The sequence below is a fragment of the Mixophyes fleayi genome, chromosome 6, assembly GCF_038048845.1.
Source record: "Mixophyes fleayi isolate aMixFle1 chromosome 6, aMixFle1.hap1, whole genome shotgun sequence".
Classification (NCBI taxonomy): Eukaryota; Metazoa; Chordata; class Amphibia; order Anura; family Limnodynastidae; genus Mixophyes; species Mixophyes fleayi.
Genome location: NC_134407.1, coordinates 217,303,455 through 217,328,719, shown reverse-complemented (window position 1 = coordinate 217,328,719; position 25,265 = coordinate 217,303,455). Strand labels below are relative to the sequence as shown.

At 43.0% G+C, this 25,265-nt stretch overlaps 1 protein-coding gene across 1 annotated transcript in view; it reads left to right on the top strand.

The window, feature by feature from the left end:
- LOC142095488 (uncharacterized) overlaps positions 1 to 25,265 on the top strand; it is a 307,911-nt gene that overhangs the window by 266,743 nt on the left and 15,903 nt on the right. Inside the window, exons 14-17 of the mRNA XM_075178433.1 lie at positions 10,289 to 11,307; positions 12,819 to 12,994; positions 14,472 to 15,217; positions 21,936 to 22,212. Coding sequence (XP_075034534.1) covers positions 10,289 to 11,307; positions 12,819 to 12,994; positions 14,472 to 15,217; positions 21,936 to 22,212 — 2,218 coding nt within the window. The remainder of the gene's footprint in view (positions 1 to 10,288; positions 11,308 to 12,818; positions 12,995 to 14,471; positions 15,218 to 21,935; positions 22,213 to 25,265) is intronic.

Below are 25,265 nucleotides of genomic sequence, written 5' to 3'. Positions count from 1 at the left end.
CTAATGATGGTGGTGGTGGTACAGGGGATAGGTCGTAGATTAGATGATTAGTAGTAATAATGTTGGTACAGCTAGGGTCGGACTGGGCCATCGGGGGACCGGGCTATCCTCCGGTAGGCCCTGACACTGATCGCTCCCCTCTTCATTGATGGGGGGAGCTGGAAAGTTGGGGAGAAAAAAAAATTCTCACGTGACCAGGCGCTCCCCGACTCCTCTCTGCTCCATTCTTACTGAATGTCGGGCGTGACGTCATCACTCCCGACGTTCAGTGAGGAGCGCCGCAGAGAAGAGTCGGGTAAGACAGAAGAGGAAAAAGAGAAATAAGAAGCCGATAGAAAAGGTAAGTGAAGGAACAGAAGCAAGGGGGGAGCACGGCAGAGTGTGAAAAGGGGGAGCACGGCAGAGAGTGAAAAGGGGGAGCACAGACAGCAGGGCAGAGTGTGAAAGGGGGGCCAAAGCAGCATGGCAGAGTGTACAGGGGGGCCAAAGCAGCATGGCACAGGTTGAAGCGGGCAAAAGCAGCATGGCACAGGGTGATGAAGGGGGCCAGAAGAAGGGGGGGGGCAAAAGCAGCATGGAGGGCGCAGTTTGATCATAAGGAGGCACAGCATGGTGATGAAGGGGCACAGTAATGTGTGTGTGATGGTACAGCGGGCTTGTGGCAATGTAATGTGTGTGTGGTAGGTGGTGGGTAAATATTGGGTGCTATTTTGTTTGTAGGATGAAGGTGGGGCAATTTAATTTTATAGTGGGGACTATTAATTGAAGATGGGGTGGTTTGGGGGCTATTAATTGAATGTGGGGCTGAGATTGAGGAGCATGAGGTCTATTTATTAAATGTGAATATGAATTATTTAATGGCAGTGACGGTTGTGGGAAATAGGTATATTTTATTATACGTAAATGCGATTAATTTATTGCAGGGGCTGTCTGGAGGGAGGGAAATAGGTTTATTAAATGGGAATACTCTTACTTTAATGTTGGGGATGGAGGAAGGCCTAAGTATTAATTGTGGGTCCTACTGATTTAACGCCGGGGCTGGTTGCATTTTTCTAAATGTACCCACTATTTTTTCAAAATGGGGCATGCAACATTCCAGGATCCAGACAAGCCGCAACTAAAGAAACCAGCAGTCGCAGGTGGTAAAAATTACAAGAACAGGTAGGACAGTCTGTCAGTTGTTCTGAGTCTAGTGCAGGCTTGGCTAACCTGTGGCACTCCAAGTGTTTGTGAAACTACAAGTCCCAGCATACGATTCCAGTAATAAGCTGCTATATATTGGCAAAGCATGCTGGGGCTTGTAGTTTCACAACACCTGGAGTGCCACAGATTAGCCAAGCCTGCACTAGACTCAGAACATCTGACAGACTGGTCTAGTGGAAAAATTCCGATTTTTGGTGACTGTTCTGCCCAATCTAAGGGGCAGGTCAAGACTGTGTACTCTTTATATACACACTACTTTCTTTATATACTACGCTATGGTGTTAGCTGTCCTTCGTGGGCTGACCACTCCCCCCTCTAGAGTCTGGTCTCGTCTCTATGATGGCTGGCCACACCCCCTCTGGTGGTCCCCTAGCGTATCATGTATTGCATTTATTTAATTACCCAACTGTCATATATTCTCCAGTAACTAATAAGTAAGTAATCAATTACTCGTTGGTAGAAGTGGTCTCAACATTTTTATTGAAGAAATAAATTACTCCTCATCATTTTAAAGACTATTTCTGTCCATAGAAGAGTTTGGCACAATGTATATATTATGTGACTATAATTACCCCATGCTGCTGTCACCCTCTACACTGCTATATAATTACCCCACGCTGCTGTCACCCTCTACACTGCTATATAATTACCCCACGCTGCTGTCACCCTCTACACTGCTATATAATTGCCCCATCCTGCTGTCATATTTTTTCATTTATTTGACTATTCGAACCTTATTTAATTCATATATTGCATAAATATAATTACCCTAAGGTTTGAATTGTAGTATAGATAGAATACATGTCATATATGACAACAGCAGTACCTACTTCACCGCTTGTCTGACCTCTGTCTTGTGCACATGGCCAACCCTTAAGTGACGCTAAGTGAAGGTCAGTGGACACAGGTGACAGAATTAGAAGAGTTGCTTCATCACCCATTTACAGTGACTTAAAAATGACAAACTGAGGACTTAACTGCAGACATTTACTTGGAGGGATGAAGGAACCCAGCCCTTCTAGTAAATCATCGTGTGTCAGGTTCCTATAAGGTGTGAGGACGTCACTGTCTATTTCTCCATGCAGGAGTGGGAGTATTTAGAAGGACACAAGGGTCTGTACAAGGACGTGATGATGGAGAATCACAGAACCATCACATCACTGGGTAAGAGGAGACTTTATTTATTATAAAGGAGAGAGCAGTTTTGAGGGCCACATCTGATAATCACATATAAACAGTGTATTCCATCACCCTCTTTCTCCTACAGATGGAACCAATAACAGAAATACCCCAGATAGATGCCCCCGTCGTCCTTATTCACAGGATTATACAGAGGAAAATCACAGTATCCCACAGAAGTATCAGGTAGATGGAATTTAGGGTCTTACCAAATAGCAAAGTGACTTTTCACTATATCATCTGTAGAGCAGCTGTGTGTGTCTTATACACTGATATTCTATGAAATCAAACAGGTTATTAAAGGGTTATTTTACAGTTGTATGGTATATTTAGGGTGAAGACCTTGCAGATATTAAGAAGGAAGATATAGAGGGAGAAGATACATATGTGAGGGGTGATCAGCAGTGTAAGGAGGAGGAAATCCCTACAGATATCAGCACAGGTCAGTAATAAACACATATTACAGAAAAGTCACATATGTCCTTGTTCAGTCACTACAATAATCTCTTATTCTACACCCTCCTCCGTCAGTACAAACAGATGAGTCGGCAGTCATCAGTCCCTATTAGACTCCTGTTCTCCTCCTCACATCATATCATTGTCCTACCAGCTCAGAGATCTGACCAGTCTCCTCCCCACACTCTCTGATGAGTCTCATATATGATCCTCCCTGTGCACTTCCACGTGTGACATTATCTATGATTGGACCCTGTAATGATTACATTCTTTTCATTTTATTTAAAGCAAGCTATACACTAGCACTATAACTATGTACAATTCAGCACATTTAATAGGATTTATTCAGATCATGGGCAAAGCTAGTACGGGGAAACAACAACATACTGCCCAAGAAGACAATCCTATTCAACACGATATTGGTGAATTCTTCTAAAACTCCAAGTGGACATAGCTGGAACCAGAGAAACTAACAAAGTCCTCAGCTTCAAATTCTCCCCTGCCAATGGCGTTGGTGTTGTCTACTGATAATTCATAGGTCTCAGAGGAGGATATCTGGACTTACTTGTGCTCACTTCTTGGCAAGAAAATCAATCTTTCATAAAGAGGGTATTAATGCTCACAAAGTTAAAATTTCTGCACTTAGAAGTGATCACCATGAGGTTTCATGGGGTTAAGGGGACACATGGGACTTTTGAAGATGTTATCCCCTCTTTTCGTAAAGCAGTAGAGTTATAAATAATTTCCATCTACACTACACACCCGCATTCTGCCCCCCTAAATCTATGGACCTCAAAGGCTTGTACTCTTCCCATAGCCGGATTAAGGGAGGGGCACAGGGGGCACGTGCCCCGGGCCCCCCTCTCTCCGAGGGCCCCCCGCCGCCGCCTCGCGCATAACCTCTACTGATTTTTTGGGGGGGATTTTTTTTTCTTAATTTGGCGGCGGGGGCCCTCGGTGAGAGGGGGTGGGGTTGCGGTCGGGTTCGGGGCTCCCTGCGTTGGTGGGGGGAGCAGGATAGTGAAAAGAAAAAATATATAGATACTACTCACCTCATCGCATCGCCGGTGTCCCTCCTCTCTGCACTGTTAACACTGAATGACAGGCGTGACGTCATCAAGTCACGCCTGTCATTCAGTAAGGAGCAGCGCGGAGAGGACCAGGAAAGAAACAGGAAGACAGAAGAGAAGAGAAGAAAGAAGCTACAAGAAAGGTAAGTAAAAAAAAAAAAAGGTAATAACGAAGAAAGGCACAGTATGTAGGAAAAAAGGAGAAGAAAGGGACACTATGTAGGAAAAAGGGAGAAGAAAGGGACACTATGTAGGAAAAAGGGAGAAGAAAGGGACACTATGTAGGAAAAAAGGAGAAGAAAGGGACACTATGTAGGAAAAAAGGAGAAGAAAGGGACACTATGTAGGAAAAAGGGAGAAGAAAGGGACACTATGTAGGAAAAAAGGAGAAGAAAGGGACACTATGTAGGAAAAAAGGAGAAGAAAGGGACACTATGTAGGAAAAAAGGAGAAGAAAGGGACACTATGTAGGAAAAAAGGAGAAGAAAGGGACACTGTAGGAAAAAGGGAGAAGAAAGGGACACTATGTAGGAAAAAGGGAGAAGAAAGGGACACTATGTAGGAAAAAGGGAGAAGAAAGGGACACTATGTAGGAAAAAAGGAGAAGAAAGGGACACTATGTAGGAAAAAAGGAGAAGAAAGGGACACTATGTAGGAAAAAGGGAGAAGAAAGGGACACTATGTAGGAAAAAGGGAGAAGAAAGGGACACTATGTAGGAAAAAAGGAGAAGAAAGGGACACTGTAGGAAAAAAGGAGAAGAAAGGGACACTATGTAGGAAAAAAGGAGAAGAAAGGGACACTATGTAGGGAAAAAGGAGAAGGAAGGGACACTATGTAGGAAAAAGGAGAAGAAAGACACACTATGTAGGAAAAAAGGAGAAGAAAGACACACTATGTAGGAAAAAAGGAGAAAAAAGGGACACTGTAGGAAAAAAGGAGAAGAAATGGACACTATGTAGGAAAAAAGGAGAAGAAAGGGACACTATGTAGGAAAAAAGGAGAAGAAAAGGACACTATGTAGGAAAAAAGGAGAAGAAAGGCACAGTATGGAGGAAAAAGGGGGAGAAGAAAGGGACACTATGGAGGAAAAAGGGGGAGAAGAGAGGCACACTATGGAGGAAAAAGGGGGAGAAGAGAAGCACAGTAAGGAAAAAAGGGGGAGAAGAGAAGCACAGTAAGGTAAAAAGGGGGAGAAGAGAGGCACAGTAAGGAAAAAAGGGTGAGAAGAGAGGCACAGTAAGGAAAAAGGGGGAGAAGAGAGGCACAATAGTGGGGACAATTAATTAATTTAAGATGGGGTGGTTTGGGCGCTACTGAATGTGGGGCCGAGTTTGGGGAGAATGAGGTCCCTTTATTAAATGTGCCTATGAATTATTTAATGGCAGTGACGGTTGCGGGAAATAGGTATATTTCTAAATTGTAAATACTATTAATTTATTGCTGGGGCTGTTTGTAGGGAGGGAAATAGGTTTATTTATTAAATGTGAATACTATTATTTTAATGTTGGGGCTGGAGGAAGGCCTAATTATTAATCATGGGTGGTACTGATTTAACGCCGGGGGTGGCTGTAATTTTCTAAATGTACCCATTTTTTTTTCTCCAAATAGGGCCCCTAACATTCCAGGATCCAGACAAGCCGCAACTAAAGAAACATGCAGCACAGGTGGTGAAAGTGAGAAGAACAGGTAGGAGAGAGCAGCAAAGTCTGTGAAATGTTGTGATTCTAGTGGGACAATCCCAATTTTTGGTGACCGTTCAATGGTGTACACAACAATGCAGGTTTTTTGTCTGTAGGAGGGTGGCCTGGCCATGCCCAATGATGCATTATCAATGGTATTTTAATTTGCGGCATCATTGCTAGTTTTAGCGTGCGGTATCATTGCTAGTTTTAGTGTACGTTATCAATGGTATTTTTAATTTCATTGCTAGTTTTAATGTGTGGTGTCAATACCCATTTTAATGTGGTGGTTTGATGATTGTTTTAATGTACAGTATTTTAGTTTGTGGAAGCAATGATTTTTCTTATGCAGACAACCTAAGCGAGCCCTCTGGGAGAGCTGTATGTGTCATACTGTGGGCTGTAGGTTATGTAATGCAGGATGTGTCACTATGCCCTTAATTTTAGATCTTAGGGGCCCCCCTGTCTTAAGTGCCCCGGGCCCCCCGAAGCCTTAATCCAGCTCTGACTCTTCCTATTGGGCATCTTTAATACACAGATAAATCATAGGGTCACTACAAAGACTAAGATTGACTGATCCCACAGCTTTGATTCTGCTATCATTATCAGCTCGTTTATCTCGTCATCTGCATTTTATTATTCTTTGTTGGTACAAACCTGCACCATGCTCTAAGAACCTAGTGGGTAAAGCATTGACTTAAATGGAATTACCCCGAACTTCATTCGCCTATTGGAATGACTTAAATTAGAGACAACCTAAACATCACAGTCATCACATTATTCCCTGCCCGCCATCAGGTTCCCACTCTTGCAGATTACTTTCTTTTCTCTATTACTTTGCCAGTCTTCTCTATCCACAACCTCTAGATGGTCCCACACTCCTGTGGTTCTGCCCATAATGTTTCTCTACCTGCTGCACTGCTGGAGATGTGGGGACCCTAGAAATACATTGTTCCATATTTTTTTTGAATATCCTAAATTCAAACACAATTGGTAGTTATTGATCCCCTTCTATAAAGATCTTAACGGTGTTGACATTTGTCATTTATCCAGCCTGTTTGTTGTTGTATTTGAATAGTGTTAAGGTTGAACATTTAAGTGAATACCGTCTTATATACTTAGTAAATGCAGCATTCCTGGTTTCCCTATCAAGCTATAGGGTGCTTAGGTTAATGTACACACATCATATGATAATCATATAAAAGCTGTGTATTCCCTCTTTGTGTGTCTCTTACAGATGGATCCAGTAACATAAATATTCCTGAGAGATGTCCCCGTCCTCTTTATTCCCAGGATTGTACAGAGGATAATCACATTATCTCACAGGATTATCAGGTAGATGGAATTTAGGGTCTCACCAAATATGTTTTATACACTGTACATATTCATTTGTTTAATCTTTGTTATTGAAATCAGACATTTTATTGTTATATATTTATTGACATGTTATTTTATTGTGTTGTGGGTTATTTAGGGTGCCAATCTGACTGATATTAAGATGGAAAATATAAAGGAAGAAGAAGATCTGTATATGAGAGGTGACCAGCAGTGTAAGGAGGAGGAAATCCCTACAGATATCAGCACAGGTGAGTAATACACACTTATTACAGAAGAGAGTCACATATTGTCCTTGTTCAGTCAATACAACAGTCTCTTGTTCTACACCCTCCTCTGTCCGAACAAACTGTCACACACTGGACCCTCCATCTCATGTACCGGGATCGGGTGCTCAGAGTGGGCCTGCCCACTGGGGTCTCCCCAGGCACTGATGGGTACTCCATCTTCCGATAGCAGCTGCCGTTTTGGATTCGGGTCTGTGGATGCGCAAACCTGTCTTTTATGCTTTCTCCTATTCAGCCATTGGCTGATTATTGTTGATGTATATAAAGCACCTTTTCTGGGAAAATGGTGCCGGATTTTTAAGTCCTGTAGCCTGCTAAAATGATGGATTATTTGGCTTCTCTGAATTCCACTGGTATCCTGTATCCCTGCCTATTTTTCAGTTCTTGGTAACCAGCGTCATATGCTTCTCAGTTAATGCTGGTATCCTGTATCTGCTCCTTTAACTCTTCAAGTGGGAGCCTTACATCGGGAACAGATATCCTTTCTTGTTTTACCTTGTTTCTTTCTAATTTTACCTCGTCCCACCAGTCCTGTTATCTTGGTCCTTCCCTTCCCTTCATGGTTCCTACAATTTGATTCGTATCCGTAAAGGGGATGAGTGGAGAACAGTATTTAATACTAGAGATGTCCACTACAAGTATTTATTGATGCACTTCAGCATCTGTAATGCCCCGCCTGTTTTCAGAGCTCTGTTAATGAAATCTTCCTAGATCTACTCTACTCCTGTGTGGTCGTCGATCTGAATGACATCTTATTCTTTCTACGTATCTTGTCTCTCAATGCCTTGAAGTTTGTGAAGTCCTCTCAGGTCTACACAAACATCAGCACTAATGTAAATTGGAAAAGTGTTCCTTTAAACTAACACAAATGCCTTTTCTTGGATATATTGCCTCAGGCTCTGGTCTATAAACGGACCCAGAAAAAGTTTGTGCCATTCTGGAATTGTCACAACTGTGGGCCTCAAAGCTATCCAACGATTTCTCAACTGTGCCAATTATTGCAGACCGTTTATTCAGTAATACTCCACAGTAGCCGCTTCCATCATTTCTCTCACTCGTAAAGGGGCGGATGTTAAGAATTGGACCGTAGCCACATTTGAAGCATTCAATTTCCTCAAGCTGGAATGGTCATTAGATCACATACTTCTCAGCTAATCCTGGTATCTGGTATCCACGCCTATTCTTTTCATCCTGATAACCAGCGCTACATGCTTCTCAGCTAATCTTGGTTTCGTGTATCCATTCCTATTCAGCAGATCCTGGGATCCTGTCCAATATGCTTCTCAGCTAATCCTGGTAACCTGCTATCCTGTTTCCATTCCTATTCTGGTCAATCTTTGTCGGCTAATAACATCTTCCCCCTTCAGTGTCGCCTGGTACCCATCAGGAGGACCACAACCTGCTGGGTGAAGCAGCGAAGCCCAAATTTCCTTGCGGGGGTTCCTGGTGAAAATCGTCATCTCTGTAGCCTCCGCGCCTCTGTGGTGGGTGGAGACAAACAAGACAGACTGCAAAGAGTCCAACCGTCCCTGTGAATTTTAGTGACACAAATTAACGAGATAAAAGTATCTGTCCATCTGCTATCCTCCTTGAATCATTTCATTATGTGCTACCAGCCTAAAGATCTGACCATTCTCCTCCTTACACTCTCTAGTTCTCATACATCAGTACAAGGGAATTCACCATTATGGTTCAATCACTGATCTGTGGGATAAGACCCCATGTGACCATACCCATGATCCTCAGTGTGTAATAGCACATATGACATTACTCATGCTCCTCTTTGTACACTATCATATGTAACATTACCCATTATCTTCCTTGTATAATAATACCGGAATATTTTATATCTATATGCTTATATACTGCAGTACTAAAGCAAGGTATCAGGTGATTGACTTCACTCTAAGATCACACAGACCCTATCACAACACACACTTCACACAGACTCCACCTTCTTGTACACACAGAACTATAATCACAAAGTTGTCATTGCACAGTAGCTCCCTTCAATTCTCTGTACTTGAATGCTATGTAGTATTGCTCATCATCTGATTTGTCTCTGTATCCTGCTCTGCCATTATGTTTTTTACGCTTTTTTTGCTGTTGCCGTCTGTGTCCTGCTCCATTCTTCTACTCTGTCCTGATGTTCTCCTCTGCTCTATGCAGTCATCATTCTGTGTTGCTGTTTCCTACTTTGCGCTAATACTCTGTTGTACTGTTGTTCTTTCCTCTCAGTGCTTCTCTACATCAAAACCTTAAATTAGTAGCTTGCCTCTGGCCACGGTGCTCTGTTAACTGAGGTTGACTATATAGACATATTAAGGCTGCTTCACTATTTTGTTCTGCTACTTATTTGTCCCTGGATAATTTCGAGTAGTGTAAATGCATGGATTGGCCTAATTTAGCCATTGTCTACTCTGTTTCCAAGGCTCTGGTGTCTGTGTGTGAGGGCAGTGGTTGAACAATGTTTCTGGCTAATGAGTTTTCCTGTCCTATGATGCTTGCTGGGCAATGTGTGTGCTTATGAAATGTTACTCGCGAAAGTCTTCACTTTGCTTGGAGTTGTCAAATGTGACTGTGCAATCTGCATGTCTATGCAGTGTGCTTCTTAATGTGATTGGGTTATATTTTAAGCCAATGCATATTAGCTGTTTGTACATTTCTAATTGTAATAATTTTTGTAGTTTGCAAATTGAGATTAGTCAAATAAACCTGTTGAACTCACGAATAGTAAATGATATGTCTATTTCTATACATTTTATTTTACTTCCAGCAGATGGACACAAAAGCAGGAATACATTGGAGGAATATCTCATTTTGTCTCCAGATTTTAAAACAGATAACAACATCCCACAATATTCTCCAGGAGAAAACCATATTACCTTAAATATGAATCCAGCGTTTCACAGTGCAGATATATCAACTGATCCCTGTAATCATGAGGAATGTTCTAATTATAACTCAGATATTATTACACAAAATACAGCTCATGGAGGTAATACATTGTTTCCCTCTTCTGAATGTGGTAAAAGTTTTATACATCAGTCAATCTTTGTTAGACATCAGAGAACTCACACAGGGAAGAAACCTTTTTCATGTTCTGAGTGTGGAAAATATTTTCCATGTAAATCAGCTCTTAATCGACATCAGAGACTTCACACAGGTGAAAAACCATTTCCATGTTCTGAGTGTGGGAAATGTTTTTCACATAAATCAGGTCTTGTTGGACATCAGAGACATCACACAGGTGAAAAACCATTTCCATGTTCTGAGTGTGGGAAATGTTTTCCACTGAAATCAGGTCTTGTTGGACATCAGAGACATCACACAGGTGAAAAACCATTTCCATGTTCTGAGTGTGGGAAATGTTTTCCACATAAATCAGGTCTTGTTGAACATCAGAGAATTCACACAGGAGAAAAACCATTTCCATGTTCTGAGTGTGGGAAATGTTTTACCCACAAATCAGCTTTTGTTTCACATCAGAGAATTCACACAGGTGAGAAGCCATTTTCATGTTCTGAGTGTGGGAAATGTTTTACGCAGAAATCAGTTCTTGCTAGACATCAGAGAATTCACACAGGTGAAAAACCATTTCCATGTTCTCAATGTGAGAAATGTTTTACCCACAAATCATATCTTGTTGCACATCAGAGAATTCACACAGGTGAGAAGCCATTTCCATGTTCTGAGTGTGGGAAATGTTTTACGCAGAAATCAGCTCTTGCTAGACATCAGAGAATTCACACAGGTGAAAAACCATTTCCATGTTCTCAATGTGAGAAATGTTTTACCCACAAATCATATCTTGTTGCACATCAGAGAATTCACACAGGTGAGAAGCCATTTCCATGTTCTGAGTGTGGGAAATGTTTTACGCAGAAATCAGCTCTTGCTAAACATCAGAGAATTCACACAGGTGAAAAATCATTTCCATGTTCTGAGTGTGGGAAATGTTTTACGCAGAAATCAGCTCTTGCTAAACATCAGAGAATTCACACAGGTGAAAAATCATTTAAATGTTCTGAGTGTGGGAGAGCTTTTACACAGAAACCACCTCTTATTAAACATCAAAAAATACACATAACAGATAAGTAATTTCAATGAGCTGATAGACATGAGATAAGGTCTATAATTGTAAATTATGAAAACAGGCATAAGTCAGTTTCCTTATTCTATTGGATATTGGCATCTGTCTCCAAAGTGATACCAGACCACATCTTGTTATATAGGATCCTATGTAATATATGATGTAGTGCTCCAGTTCCCATATTATGTTTGGTCACACTCTCTAACTGAAGTTGTGATATGGTTTATATAATTAGTTTTGTTATATGCTATTATCTTACTGGGGCTGTTTACAAAGCTGGGAATACAATTATGTAATGCCATGTGGCTAATTTGTGCAAAGTTACTATGATGTTTTCCAAGTGTGATCTGTATCATTCACCTTTCTATAACCCCATGCCACTGTTGTCTGTTTTGTATTCTTTAATGACCATGTAAAATAAAGAATTATAAAAAAAAAAGTTGTCAGATCTGTTTCTCTCAGACCTGGGGCGGAGGTTGGATGCCTTCTGAGAAAGTCTGCAAATGGTGAGCATTTACCTATATGTTTTGTATGTGTGTGAGACACAAGGTCCTTCAGAGGGGAGAGGGTCTTCCTGTGTATTTAATTTGTGCTAGGCAGGCAATGTGTTTATTTTAGTTTTCTTTGTATTTGCTGTTTAATAAAAAATGTCTGAGGCCATTTGTACCAAAACGCTAGACTTGTGTGACTTCTCTGCTGCTGTACACTACCATCAAACCCAGGAGATGGCACCTGTTCCCCTAACCTTGTTACAACATACATGATACCAGGATGTTAGGGCAGGAACCCAGGGAGAAGTCCAGGTATCTAGGAGTTCAGGGTCACACAGTCAAAGAGAGAAGATGACCAACAGTATACATCTAATACCAACAATAGCCAGTCAAATGTATATGTATTTTAATTCAAACCCAGCTCACCTCACTAACCTTCAGCCCGTGAACTATTGTTACACCTGGCTCAGAGAGTGGAGCGGCAAGAATCCAACCAGGCCCAGTTGCTGCAATGCATTCAGGGAGTTGTCTCTCGCCTGGATTCCCTTCAAGGGTCTCTACCTGCGCGTACAGCAGCTCCAACATCTACAACTACTACCTCTGCTCCTACTACTTCTTCCAGCACAGTAACCACCAGAGGCCTAAGCATCCCTTCTCCTGAGAAATACGATGGTTATCCCCAGAAGTGTTGCGGTTTTGTGGCGTACCTGATTTCTCATCTATCCAGACAAGCTCTAGCCTGCGCCTCTCCATTATGGGAGCGGGATGACACCACACTTCAGAATTCTGTGGTCTTTATCGAAATGTTTCCTAAAGTGTTTGAAGAACCCGGACGAGTTTCCACTGCTGCCTCTGGACTGCTAGGACTGCGTCAGGGTTCTCTCACGGCAGGCCAATATGAGGTGTAATTTTGGACCTTAGATGCTGAACTCCGGTGGAACGATGAGGCCCTAATAGCAACGTTCTGGCAAGGCCTCAACGAACGTATCAAAGACGATCTAACCTCATGTGACCTTTCTCCCAGTTTGGATGACATTATATCCCTTTGTATCAAGGTAGATATTCGCCACAGAGAACAGGCCCTTGAACGAGATCGCATCCGTCGACCTTTCCCTGGACTGGCTCCCAATTTTATGCCTCCTACCCCATCTACAGAGGAACCGATGCAGATTGGCTGTTCTCGTCTTTCCCCTGAGGAACGTGAGAGACGAATGAGGAACCGTCTATGTCTGTATTAAGGCGAGCCAGGACACCTTCTCTCCGCTTGTTCCAAGAGGCCGGGAAACACCTCCTCCTAAGTGATAATAGGGAGGTCAACCTAGGATCCCAGTCCCTTCCTCACTATTCTCGGAAGGAATCAGAGTTTCTGATGTCTGTTACCTTGCTAACTCACAGAGGTCCATATAATACCTGGGCTTTCATGGACTCCGGGTCCGCAGAGAACTTAATTTCCTCCCCTTGTGTGTTCGAACTCCGTCTTCCTACTGTGCCTCTATCTCAGCATCTAATTCTCACTTCCGTCAACGGTAATAGAGTTGCCAATGGGTCTATTTCTTTCTCCAACTCTCCGATCCAGATGGAGGTAGGAGCTCTCCACTCTGAGCTTATAAGTTTTATGGTTTTACCAGTCTGTTAACCTTATCATCCTGGGGTTACCCTGGTTAAGAACCCATTCTCCACAATTTGACTGGCAGCGAGCGCAGGTTATCCGCTGGAGCCCCTCCTGTACCAAGAAGTGCCTGAGAGTGGTTTCCCCTTTGAAACCCAAAATTCCCTGTCTCAACACGGCGGTCCTTCCTAAAGCTTAGTCTGACTTTTTCGATGTTTTCTCTAAGGCCGCTTCGGAGGTCCTTCCCCGTCATCGACCTTGGGAATTCCCATTCCTTGAAAGAATATTCCTAGAGGCAGGGTGTACCCCCTATCCTTACTTGAGACACAGGCCGTGTCCAAATACATTACGAGAGTCTCAAGAAAGGGTTTAGCTGTAGATCTTCGTCACTTGCCGGAGCAGGCTTCCTTTTTTTTTTAAAAAAAAAAGGATAGCTCTCTTAGACCCTGCATTGATTACAGGAGATTAAACGCCATCACGGTAAAGAACCGTTACCCCCTTTCCCTTATTTCAGAACTGTTCGATCGTATTCCTGGGGCCCAAATATTTACCAAATTGGATCTCAGGGTGGCCTACAATTTGGTTAGAATTCGAAAAGGGGACGAATGGAAGACTGCATTCAACACCAGAGACGTTCACTACGAATACTGGTCATGCCTTTTGGGCTTTGTAACGCTCCAGCAGGATTTCAGGACTTTGTTAATGACATTTTTAGAGATTTACTTTATCAGTTGGTGATCTCTTTGGACAACATCCTGACTTTCTCACAAGACCATTTGTCCCACCTTCAGCATGTTAAAGAGGTTCTTTCTGGCCTACGTAGTAATCAGTTATTTTGTAAGCTGGAGAAGTGCCTCTTTGATTGCTCTCAGGTACCCTTTTTGGCATATCTAGTCTCTGGTACTGGCCTTCAGATGGACCCCAGCAAATTGAAAGCCATTCACAATTGGCCCTAACCCACTGGCCTAAAAGCTACCCAGTGTTTTATTGGTTTTACCAATTATTATCGCCAATTTATTAAGGGATTCTCCATGCTCATTTCTCCTATTACTCTCCTTACCCGGAAAGGTGGTCTGACTAAATCCTGGCCCCCAAAGACGGTACAGACATTCCAGGCTCTTAAAGAGGCCTTTATGGCAGCACCTGTCTTGTCCCAACCTGACCAGAACAGACCTTTCTTTCTAAAAGTTGATGCATCCTCCTTTGGAGTAGGAGCGGTTCTGTCTCAGAAGAACTCCGCAGGCATTTCTAGTCCATGTGGTTTCCTTTCCAAAAGGTTCTCTGCCAGTGAGGGCAATTATGGGATTGGCGATAAAGAACTTCTTGCCATTAAGACCGCATTAGAAGAATGGCGCTACTTGTTGGAGGGGGCACACTTTCCTATCACAGTATTTACAGACCACAAGAATCTCATCTACTTGCAGTCTGCACAGTGCCTGAATCCTCGCCAGGCCCGCTGGTCATTATTCTTTAACAGATTCCAACTGATATTGACCTTCCGGCCAGGTACTAAGAATTTTCGTGCCGATGCCTTATCCAGATCCTTTGATTGCTCGGATGTCACGCCTCCCATTGCTGCTAAACCCATCATCAACCCTTCCAAGATTCTAGCTTTGACTAACTCCTCCCTCAAAACTCCTCCTCCTGACTGCTCTTTTGTGGACAATCACCTACGCATTAAACTTTTGAAATGGGCTCATAATGACAGATTCGCTCGTCATGCTAGTGTCAAGGAAACGGTCGTCCTTTTGTCCCATCTGTATCGGTGGCCCTCTTTGCTCTCGGATGTCCAGAAATACATTCGTACCTGTGAGGTGTGTGTCTGACAAAAAATTCCTAGGAGGTCTCCTGCTGGCCTTTTCCATCCTCTCCCGATACCAGACTCCCCATGGGTCAGTGTTAGCATGGATTTTATCACAGACTTTCCTACCAGCCATGGTTTCAATACAATCTGGGTGGTGGTTGACAGCTTTTTAAAGTTAGCTCACTTCGTTCCCCTCAAAGGATTACCTTCTGCTTCCCAGCTAGCACTTCTTTTTATTCAAGAGATTTTCCACCTCCACGGCTGCCCAAGCGAGATCATCTCTAACCGCGGAGTCCAGTTCGTCTTCAGGTTCTGGAGGTCTTTCTGCAAACATCTCGGTATCAGTCTAAAATTTTCCTCCGGGTACCACCCGTAAACCAATGGTCAGACTGAGCGGACTAATCAGGACTTGGAGACTTACCTTAGGTGCTATTGTTCAGATCAGCAATCTTCTAGGAGTGAGCTCTTGCCTTGGGTGGAATTTACACATAATAACCATCAGCACGAATCCATGGGCAATTCTCCCTTCTTCACCATCTTTGATGGACATCCCATAATGCCCACCTTTCCTAACCTCACTGACTCTTCGGTACCTGCCGCACAGAGTATGGTTCGCAATTTTGCTCAGATTTGGTCCCAAGTGCGATCTAAGCTACTACAGTCCTCGGACTGTTACAAACAATTTTCTGATTGCCATCGTAGGAATCTTCCAGTACTACGGGTAGGGGATAAAGTGTGGCTAGCCACCCGCAACCTTAGGTTTAAGGTTCCCACCATGAAGTTCGCCCCTCGTTATATTGAGCATTTCACCATCTCTCATGTGATCAATCCGGTCACCTACAGACTAAGATTACCAGACTCCCTTTGGATACACAGCACGTTCCATATTTCTCTTTTAAAACCACTTGTTATCAATGAGTTCTCCAACAAAACTCCTCCACCTCCTCCGGTTAAGACTATACAGGGTGAAGAATTTCTGGTGGAACATATTCTACAATCCCGTATTTCTCGAGGGAGACCTCAATTTTTGATCCATTGGAAGGGTTACGGCCCTGAGGAGAGGTCTTGGGTCATCGAAGACGATATTCATGCTCCACGACTCTTAGCTAAATTTCTGTCTGATTCCCGTGCTGCGCACAAGAAAGAGGGGGAGGATACTGTCAGGCGCCGCCTCCGCACCCCACATAGGTGCCGGAGACGGTCTCCTTCTGTGTGTCTCTCCCGTCCTGTTGCCTAGCAACTGGACATCCTTCCAGCCAGCTGACGACACAGCACACGCATGCGCTGTACACCACAACCCATTGACTGGCAACAGGACGCTAGATCTCTCTTAGCCGACGATCAGCTGTGTCTGGTCGCTGGAAATTCTCCCTCCTATCCACATCCGTTCCCAGGTTATTTAAACCTCACTCTGGCACCATTAGGGTGCCAGAGTATTAATTCTCACCACCCCAGCTTCCCTGTGTTTGTTTCTTATTACTGATTTTGGCTTGCCTTGACTCTTCTCCCGGATTACACTCTGTACCTTGCGGCCCGTACTGGATTTGTCCCATGGACCGTACCTGACTATTCTCTCGCCCATCTCCGTGGTACTGCGCTCTCTTGGTTCCAATCCGGCCTGTCTGACTATGCTTTTCTCGCTGCACTGGTGACTATCTGGGAAAACCGCGACCTGCGCACCTCACGCAGTGAAGTTCGTACCTCCTTGCGGGGGTCCCTGGTGAACACCGGTGGTGCGTTAGACTTCGCGCCTCCCAGTTTCGTAGCGCCAACACCAGTCAGTGGTAATACCTGTGAAATTCGTGACAGTAGCCAACTGTGGAGTCTGATGGGGAATGGGAATGTGATGGAGAATATTACCCTAGTGAGTGTATTACAGCGGAGGAGAGAAATGGAAGGCTTCGGGAAGAAAGAGATCCATTGCCCAGAGTGGAAGAATCCAGAAGCAGAGGGGGAGTGGAGAACAAACGTTGAGGTAGAAGATGAGCTGCCAGGGCAGGGTATGATGAAGGGAGCCCTCAGGTTTCTATACGGCCTAGAAAGGAAGTGAGACCCCCATGCTGCTTACATATGATCAGCTTGGTAGGACATCTGAGGTACCCAGAGTTATACATTCCATATACATGGCCTTAGTTTGGTTCAGTGATATCTTTGTACCCTTGAGGAGTGCGTGACAGTGTGTGTCAGTTGGCAGGGTGCGCCAACAAGTTCTTGTCTTTTATGTTGTGCACCAGTACTGAAGGATGGAGAAGTACTGCCAGGTTACCCTGGGGAGAATGTGACTACATCTACACCTAGAGTTTCACACATCTCACTAAGAATAGCCACATGATGTTTAATGTACGACATGTTTAGTTAGAGGAGAGGAGGGACCAATTAGAACTTAGTACCAGCATAAATGTGTCCTTATATAGGTTCTAATATATTCTTCTTTTTAATAACAACAACAGATAGAATAATTAATGCCAGTACACATAGGGGAAGTGCCATTGAAGCATTCCGATGAGACTCTGCTGTGATGTCCGGCCTGAATTTCCCACTCATTTTTGCTTGTACATCTATGGGATGTGATCAAAACGAGTGGAGATTCTACTACAGTATTATCCAGATGAACGTGCAGGTGATTAAAAATGATTGAGCACTTTGTGCAGGTGTTATGGTCAATATACAGACATGATGCTTACAGATTGGCCACAACATATAAATTAAGCTTAATAACGGATATGAATCATGAGAGATGACTTTGATCCTACAAATGTCATTTACCATTAGCAGCCAATGATAGGCTCCTCATTCCCTTGTAAATTAATGGTTTTAACATGGCAGGTTCTAGCCGTCGAAGAAGTGCCAAAGAAATGTGCATCGTGTACACACTTACCACCTAGTATTTGTGGTGCCCAATATTTATAATATATAAATGTTGGTAACCTGGGAATGAGATCGTAATGATTGATGGGGCTACAGGGTGTTACGAGCCGTGGCAGTGCCCATAGCCACCTCGACCCGCTCTCCTCTGCTCCCTGGGTCCCAGCCGTCTCCTTGATGACTGGAACGTCACTTCCAGCTTCCGGCCCAACTGCTGCTAGGGCAATGGTGGACGCCTAGATGTCAGTTCACCGCGTCCTGGCGGAGGAATTAGCCGGGTGCGTGCCCAGTAGGGGGAAATCTATTACCAGCCTCATGGGGTTAATTATCTTAGGCTGTGCCTTCCTAGCTGTGATTGGCTGCTCTTAGTATATAACGCAGGGAGGACTGAGCCTCCCTGCCGGTTATAGCGTTCACAGTCTGTACTGTTGCTGACCTGCTGTTTGCCTCCTGACTTTGCCTGACCTCCTGTTGTGACCCTTGCCTGTTTGCCCTTTGCCCTGACCTTTTGATTGAATACTGGACTCCGCTGTTTCGCTTGTGACCATGACCTTTGCTTGGATACCGATTTACCTGTCTGCTACGGACCCCTGATCTCGGCCTGCCACTGACCACACGCTCCAGTCTGGGCTAGCGCCTCCGGTTCCATCTACGCTGCGGCCATCATAGATGAGCTTTTACTGCACTGAGCTTAAGACCTGAGGGCATCCAAATACCTGTGAGCACATAAAGCTCTACTGGAAAGGTGGCTGCTAAAGGTGAAGACCTCAACACTATCCGTTTTAAAAGCTCATCTTGGTGGTCATGAGCCATAACACAGGGTGCCTGAGTTTAGGTACTAGTTTAGAGTATGACAATACCACTGCATATATAGATCAGCCTGAATAGCTCTGCGCTCTTAGCGAATGAGAAAAATGCAGGATGCCCGACTTTAACTGTTGTACTGTAGCAGAGCAGTGCGGGCACCACGAGGGGGTGGAGGGGTCTGATGTGCATAGTAATTTTATTTTCTCGCTTTTCTTTCTGCTTTTTTTGTCATTTCATCCGGCAGGGGTGGGGGAGGGGGGTGAGAGCTGCTCCTGGTCCCTAGATAGTGTTGCAGTGACAGACACCGCCTGGCTCGCTGCCATAGCGTCTCTCACCACGTGCAGAATGGGCAGAGGAGCTCTTAGTCTCATGAGATGATTTAATGTAAGAGCTTTTCTGCCCACTCTGCTGGAAGCATTCACCCCGAGAGACAGCAGCACCAGCGCAGGTAGGTGCAGACAGTGAGCCGGGGGGTGGTATGATGTGGCTGAGGGCAGCAGGATGAGACTGGGTGACGGGCATGTTGTGGTTATGGGCGGGCATGATATGTAAACTACAAAACAATAAAACCCTGTCATAAGTGCGCTTATTTTCAGCTGTATCTATTACACCCGCTACAGGGCAGGTGTAAATGCCAATGATAGTGATGACTGACACGGTATAGTTTGTGTATTAAAAATCACGCGCATGTGTGCCAGTGACTATCACAGAATAACTGTGTGTAACTAAGATGTACTAGAAAAACTCATTGTAGGTACAATACACATTGAAATCATCTTTATTCAGGATATATAAAAAAAAGAAAGATTTACAAAAATAATTAAATATTTTGGCATAATAATTTTCAAACGATGACCATCTGGTTGAAAACTGCTTTATTTAGCTTTAATTTACTTTGCCCTAACACATACACAAGGCTTTAATTTTTTGCTGAAGATTTTGTTTCAAAAGTAGTAAAGTATATGAATTTTAAATAAATTTTGCTGTGCACTCTAGAGCATACTTGCCAACATTTTTTTTTTTTCTTCCGGGAGATGCCGGCTGGGACGTGGGCGTGCAGGGGGCGGGGCTGCGAAATCGCGTCAGGGGGCTAAACGCCGCGATTCCGGGTGAATCGCGGCGTTTAAACTAAATTTTTCCCCCTTCCTATCAGGGAGATTGCCACACTCGTCCGGGAGACTCTCGCAAAATGCGGGAGTCTCCCGGACAATGCGGGAGAGTTGGCAAGTATGCTAGAGTGCCCCAACATGAACAGCCTTGTTTTTTTTTTTCTTAGGTGTACGTATATTTGTGTTCAAAGGAGCATCATCTACAATAAAGGAAAATCATTTCATATGCACACTATAATAGTAGATAATAGCAGTTCAAATTTATTACACTCCTCTGTATATAATTATTATTTCTTTATTGTTCGTAATATATTTATAAAGTGGTTATTAGTGTAGCCGATAAACATAAGTAGCTGATTACTTAGGGTGGGGAGGAGAGAACCCAACCACTATCCTTGTACACAGGTGTCCTAGATTCATAAAATGCCCCTGCAGAGAGGCATAATATGGGGTCTATTTATGAAGCGGTGGAGAGCCAACATTTCAGTGTAAATGCCGGCAAAAGGCTGTTTATCGGCGCTCACCACTGTCCCCGTAGACCTATAAATTGTAGCGGTACTTTATTATGTACCACTGAGATTTGCATTGGTGCACGTTGAGGGCTACCGTGCAGGGGTCATAAATAGACCCATATATGTGGATGGATAGTCTTAATGTCATGCACCATTAAATAGTTACAGGTTCTCTTCCATGTGCTTCCTATATTAGCAGGAGTATCTATAGTGTATACTATAAGCTTGGAGTGTGTAATGGACAGAGGGCGCTGGCATACCCCACCGAAAGCTCCTCTTCCCCACAAGCAGATAACAGGGACACTTCCTGAATGCAAAAGACCTGGGGAAACCAAGTACCAATGAGCGTGTTCAGTTATAAGGGAAAGAGGGCTCTCTCTCTCCTAATTGCTTATCATCAAGAGCAAACTCACCAATGGCTCTCCAGCTTTTACCATAAGAACACGTCGAGTCGTTAGGGAAAGCAAAAAAAAAAGGAATAAATCTGCACCTTGGCAAAACCATGTTGCAGTGGAGGGGAGGTAAATTCAAAATGTGGGGACAGATTTATAGTTGGGGTAGGGCATGACCTAAATAAACTTTACAGTTCAGTGTAAAAATAAAGCTATCAAGTATTTCTGTGCTACATGAAAAAGCAGCCAGTATTTTCCTTACATGCAAAATAATAAACAAATTTGCACCCCTTACATTGTTACATGGTTTGTAAAGGAGCAAAGTTACTCTGGGGGTAGACTTACTAAAAATGAGAAGTGGGGGTGTTGCTCCTCTGGTCCCACACAATGGCAGGGCTGCTGCACAGTTGGTGAGATCCTCACACAATATGGAGAGGAGGACAGGGGCGGTACATGTAATGTTCCGCTGTTGTCCTTGTCCAATAGGCTGCTGGAGAAAGCAGGTGGCAGTTCCCTGTGGCGGGGTCTACCCTGTGCTGCATAGGGAGCTGCTTTCACCAGAGAAAGGGCTTTTCCCCTGTTCATAAATAGACCCCGGAGATGGAAGATTTGGAGACGCCCAGACACTGACATTCTCTGTGAGTCTCTATTGTGTAAAACAAGAAGCCCTGACAGACAGTCTAAGCTCAGTGAGCTCAGCCCTTTGTTACATGACCATGAACTGTTTGTGTTCTTCACACAAATGTATCCCCAGCTCCTTCCACCTTTCATCATTTTTTTTAAAGAAATATGTTGTTTGTATTGTTCTGTATCTATTAGTTTGTTATAATAACAGAACATGTGGGTCTGCTCCACCTTTATTATAATAATGGGACAACAGGGCTGCTTCAGCTGCATGATAATAACAACAATGTAATCCAGTAGTAAACAATAACAGTCCAAAGTAATAATAACAACAAAAGGGACATCAGAGTCTGTTCCACTTATCTAATAATACAAAAATCATTACCTGCTACAGAACACAACAATATCTATTCTCTCAGTTCCTCCAGCGGAACAGACACCTGGTAGTTGCTTATCAAATGGAAAATACTTCCTGTATCAGAAACGTAGAGGGCGGAGATCAGGTGGAACGCACAGCCCAGAGATCAGGTGGAACGCACAGCCCAGAGATCAGGTGGAACGCACAGCCCAGAGATCAGGTGGAACGCACAGCCCAGAGATCAGGTGGAACGCACAGCCCAGAGATCAGGTGGAACGCACAGCCCGGAAGTCGGATGGAACGCAAAGACCGGAAGTCGGGTGTGTTATATCTTCCGGGTGAGAAGAGGCAGAGACTGGCCGGAGTAAGTACTTCCCTAGATATAATAATATATACATAAGATACATGAATTATGATGCGCAGGATCTTGAAATATATAAAATAAACATTTGACTTGTTGCATTTGAGTTAGGCTGGAGAGGATTTTTTAGTACATCTTTATATACATTCTGCTCATCTCCCTAAAGATCCAGTAACAGAGATCCTGTGCACCCTGCAAGATTACTGCTGAATCTCCCTCCTCTCAGACAGGAGAAAGGATAAATAACTAGTAAATTCAGTCAACAAATTTGTAAATAAGTTGTGTAGGTGAATACTATATTTATAAATGCACTATATCGGTCAAATATATATATACATATACATACAATATGCACCTTATAGGTGAATACTATATTTGTAAACACACTGTATAGGTGATTAATATATATATATATATATATATATATATATATATATATATATATATATATATATACAGTCAAGTCCATAAATATTGGGACATCGACACAATTCTCATATTTTGGGCTCTATACACCACCACAATGGATTTGGAATGAAACTAACAAGATGTGCTTTAACTGCAGACTTTTAGCTTTAATTTGATGGAATTTACATCCAAATCAGGTGAACAGTGTAGGAATTACAACGGTTTCTATATGTGCCTCCCACTTTTTTAAAGGACCAAAAGTAATGGGACAAACTAAACAATCCTACATCAAACTTTCACTTTTTAATACTTTGTTGCAAATCCTTTGCAGTCAATTACAGTCTGAAGTCTGGAACGCATAGACATCACCAGACGCTGGGTTTCATCCCTGGTGATGCTCTGCCAGGCCTCTACTGCAAATGTCTTCAGTTCCTGCTTGTTCTTGGGGCATTTTCCCTTCAGTTTTGTCTTCATCAAGTGAAATGCATACTTAATCGGATTCAGGTCAGGTGATTGACTTGGCCATTGCATAACATTCCACTTGTTAGCCTTAAAAAACTCTTTGGTTGCTTTTGCAGTATGCTTCGGGTCATTGTCCACCTGCACTGTGAAGCGCCGTCCAATGAGTTCTGAAGCATTTGACTGAATATGAGCAGATAATATTGCCCAAAACACTTTAGAATTCATCCTGCTGCTTTTGTCAGCAGTCACATCATCAATAAATACAAGGGAACCAGTTCCATTGGCAGCCATACATGCCCACACATTGACACTACCACCACCATGCTTCACTGATGAGGTGGTATGTTTTGGATCATGAGCAGTTCCTTTCCTTCTCCATACTCTTCTCTTCCCATCACTCTGGTACAAGTTGATCTTTGTCTCATCTCTCCATAGGATGTTGTTCCAGAACTGTAATGACTTGTGGTGAACCCTCTATATTCACTCTTGTGAAGTCTTCTCTTGATTGTTGACTTTGACACATATACACCTACCTCCTGGAGAGTGTTCTTGATTTGACCAACTGTTGTGAAGGGGTTTTTCTTCACCAGGGAAAAAATTATTCTGTCATCCACCACAATTGTTTTCCGTGGTCTTCAGGGTCTTTTGTTGTTGCTGAGCTCTCCGGTGCGTTCTTTCATTTTAAGAATGTTCCAAACAGTTGATTTGGCCACTCCTAATGTTTTTGCTATCTCTCTGATGGGTTTGTTTTGATTTTTTAGCATAATGATGGCTTGCTTCACTGATAGTGACAGCTCTTTGGATCTCATATTGAGAGTCGACAGCAACTGATTCCAAATGCAAATGTCACACCTAGAATCTACTCCTGACCTTTTACCTGCTTAATTGATGATGAAATAACGAGGGAATAGCCCACAAATGTCCATGAAATAGCTTTTGAGTCGATTGCCCCATTATTTTTGGTCCCTTAAAAAGTGGGAGGCACATATAGAAACCGTTGTAATTCCTACACCATTCACCTGATTTGGATGTAAATACCCTCAAATTGAAGCTGAAAGTCTGCAGTTAAAGCACATCTTGTTAGTTTCATTTCAAATCCATTGTGGTGGTGTATAGAGCTCAAAATATGAGAATTGTGTCGATGTCCCGATATTTATGGACTTGACTGTATATATATATATATATATGAAAAAATACAGACAAAATATATATATGGCGCTAATCACCACAGCGTGTATACTAAGATAAATATCTCAAAACACATTTACATAAAATCAGTCCCAAACAGAAAGTCCATATGAGTATCACTTGACTCCTATACGAGTGGCAGCCTTGGTAGCCTGAAACCAGATGGTCGGTCCGGATAAGGAAAACACTGCAACAAAAAGACAGGCAGGCGCCTCTAAGTGTAACATCAGATGTATAAGGTGGGAATAAGTAATAACATGCGTACCGTGAGGTACGCAGCAGTGGGTATCAGAGAGAAGATGGAGTAGCCTCTGCTATGGTCGTATTCCTCCAAATCTCAGCCAGTCAGTACATCAATGTGAAAAAAGGCAAAAATAGTATAATACTGTAATACATTCAATAGGGGCAATTCACCAATCCACCCCGCAGTTCTATGGAGTGTCTGAGACCTAGATCCCAGATAGCATTACAGGACACCCATGTGAGTGTAAAATATATATCTAAAATCTGCGTACCAGATATCATGAGGAATCTCACATCTCAAAAGACTTGATAGTAGCTTAATATATGTGCAACACCATTGACTTCACAATCCCAACCTCATTCAAATGGCGGAAATGAATCAGATTGGAAAAAAGAGGATAATTTGGTATGCATACAATTTTTTTTTAATTAAAATGTAATAAAAAACTCACATGAGGTAATGGAAGTAGCGCTGGATACAGTAATGGAAATAACGCTGGATAAAGTCTTTTGAGATGTGAGATTCCTCATGATATCTGGTACGCAGATTTTAGATATATATTTTACACTCACATGGGTGTCCTGTAATGCTATCTGGGATCTAGGTCTCAGACACTCCATAGAACTGCGGGGTGGATTGGTGAATTGCCCCTATTGAATGTATTACAGTATTATACTATTTTTGCCTTTTTTCACATTGATGTACTGACTGGCTGAGATTTGGAGGAA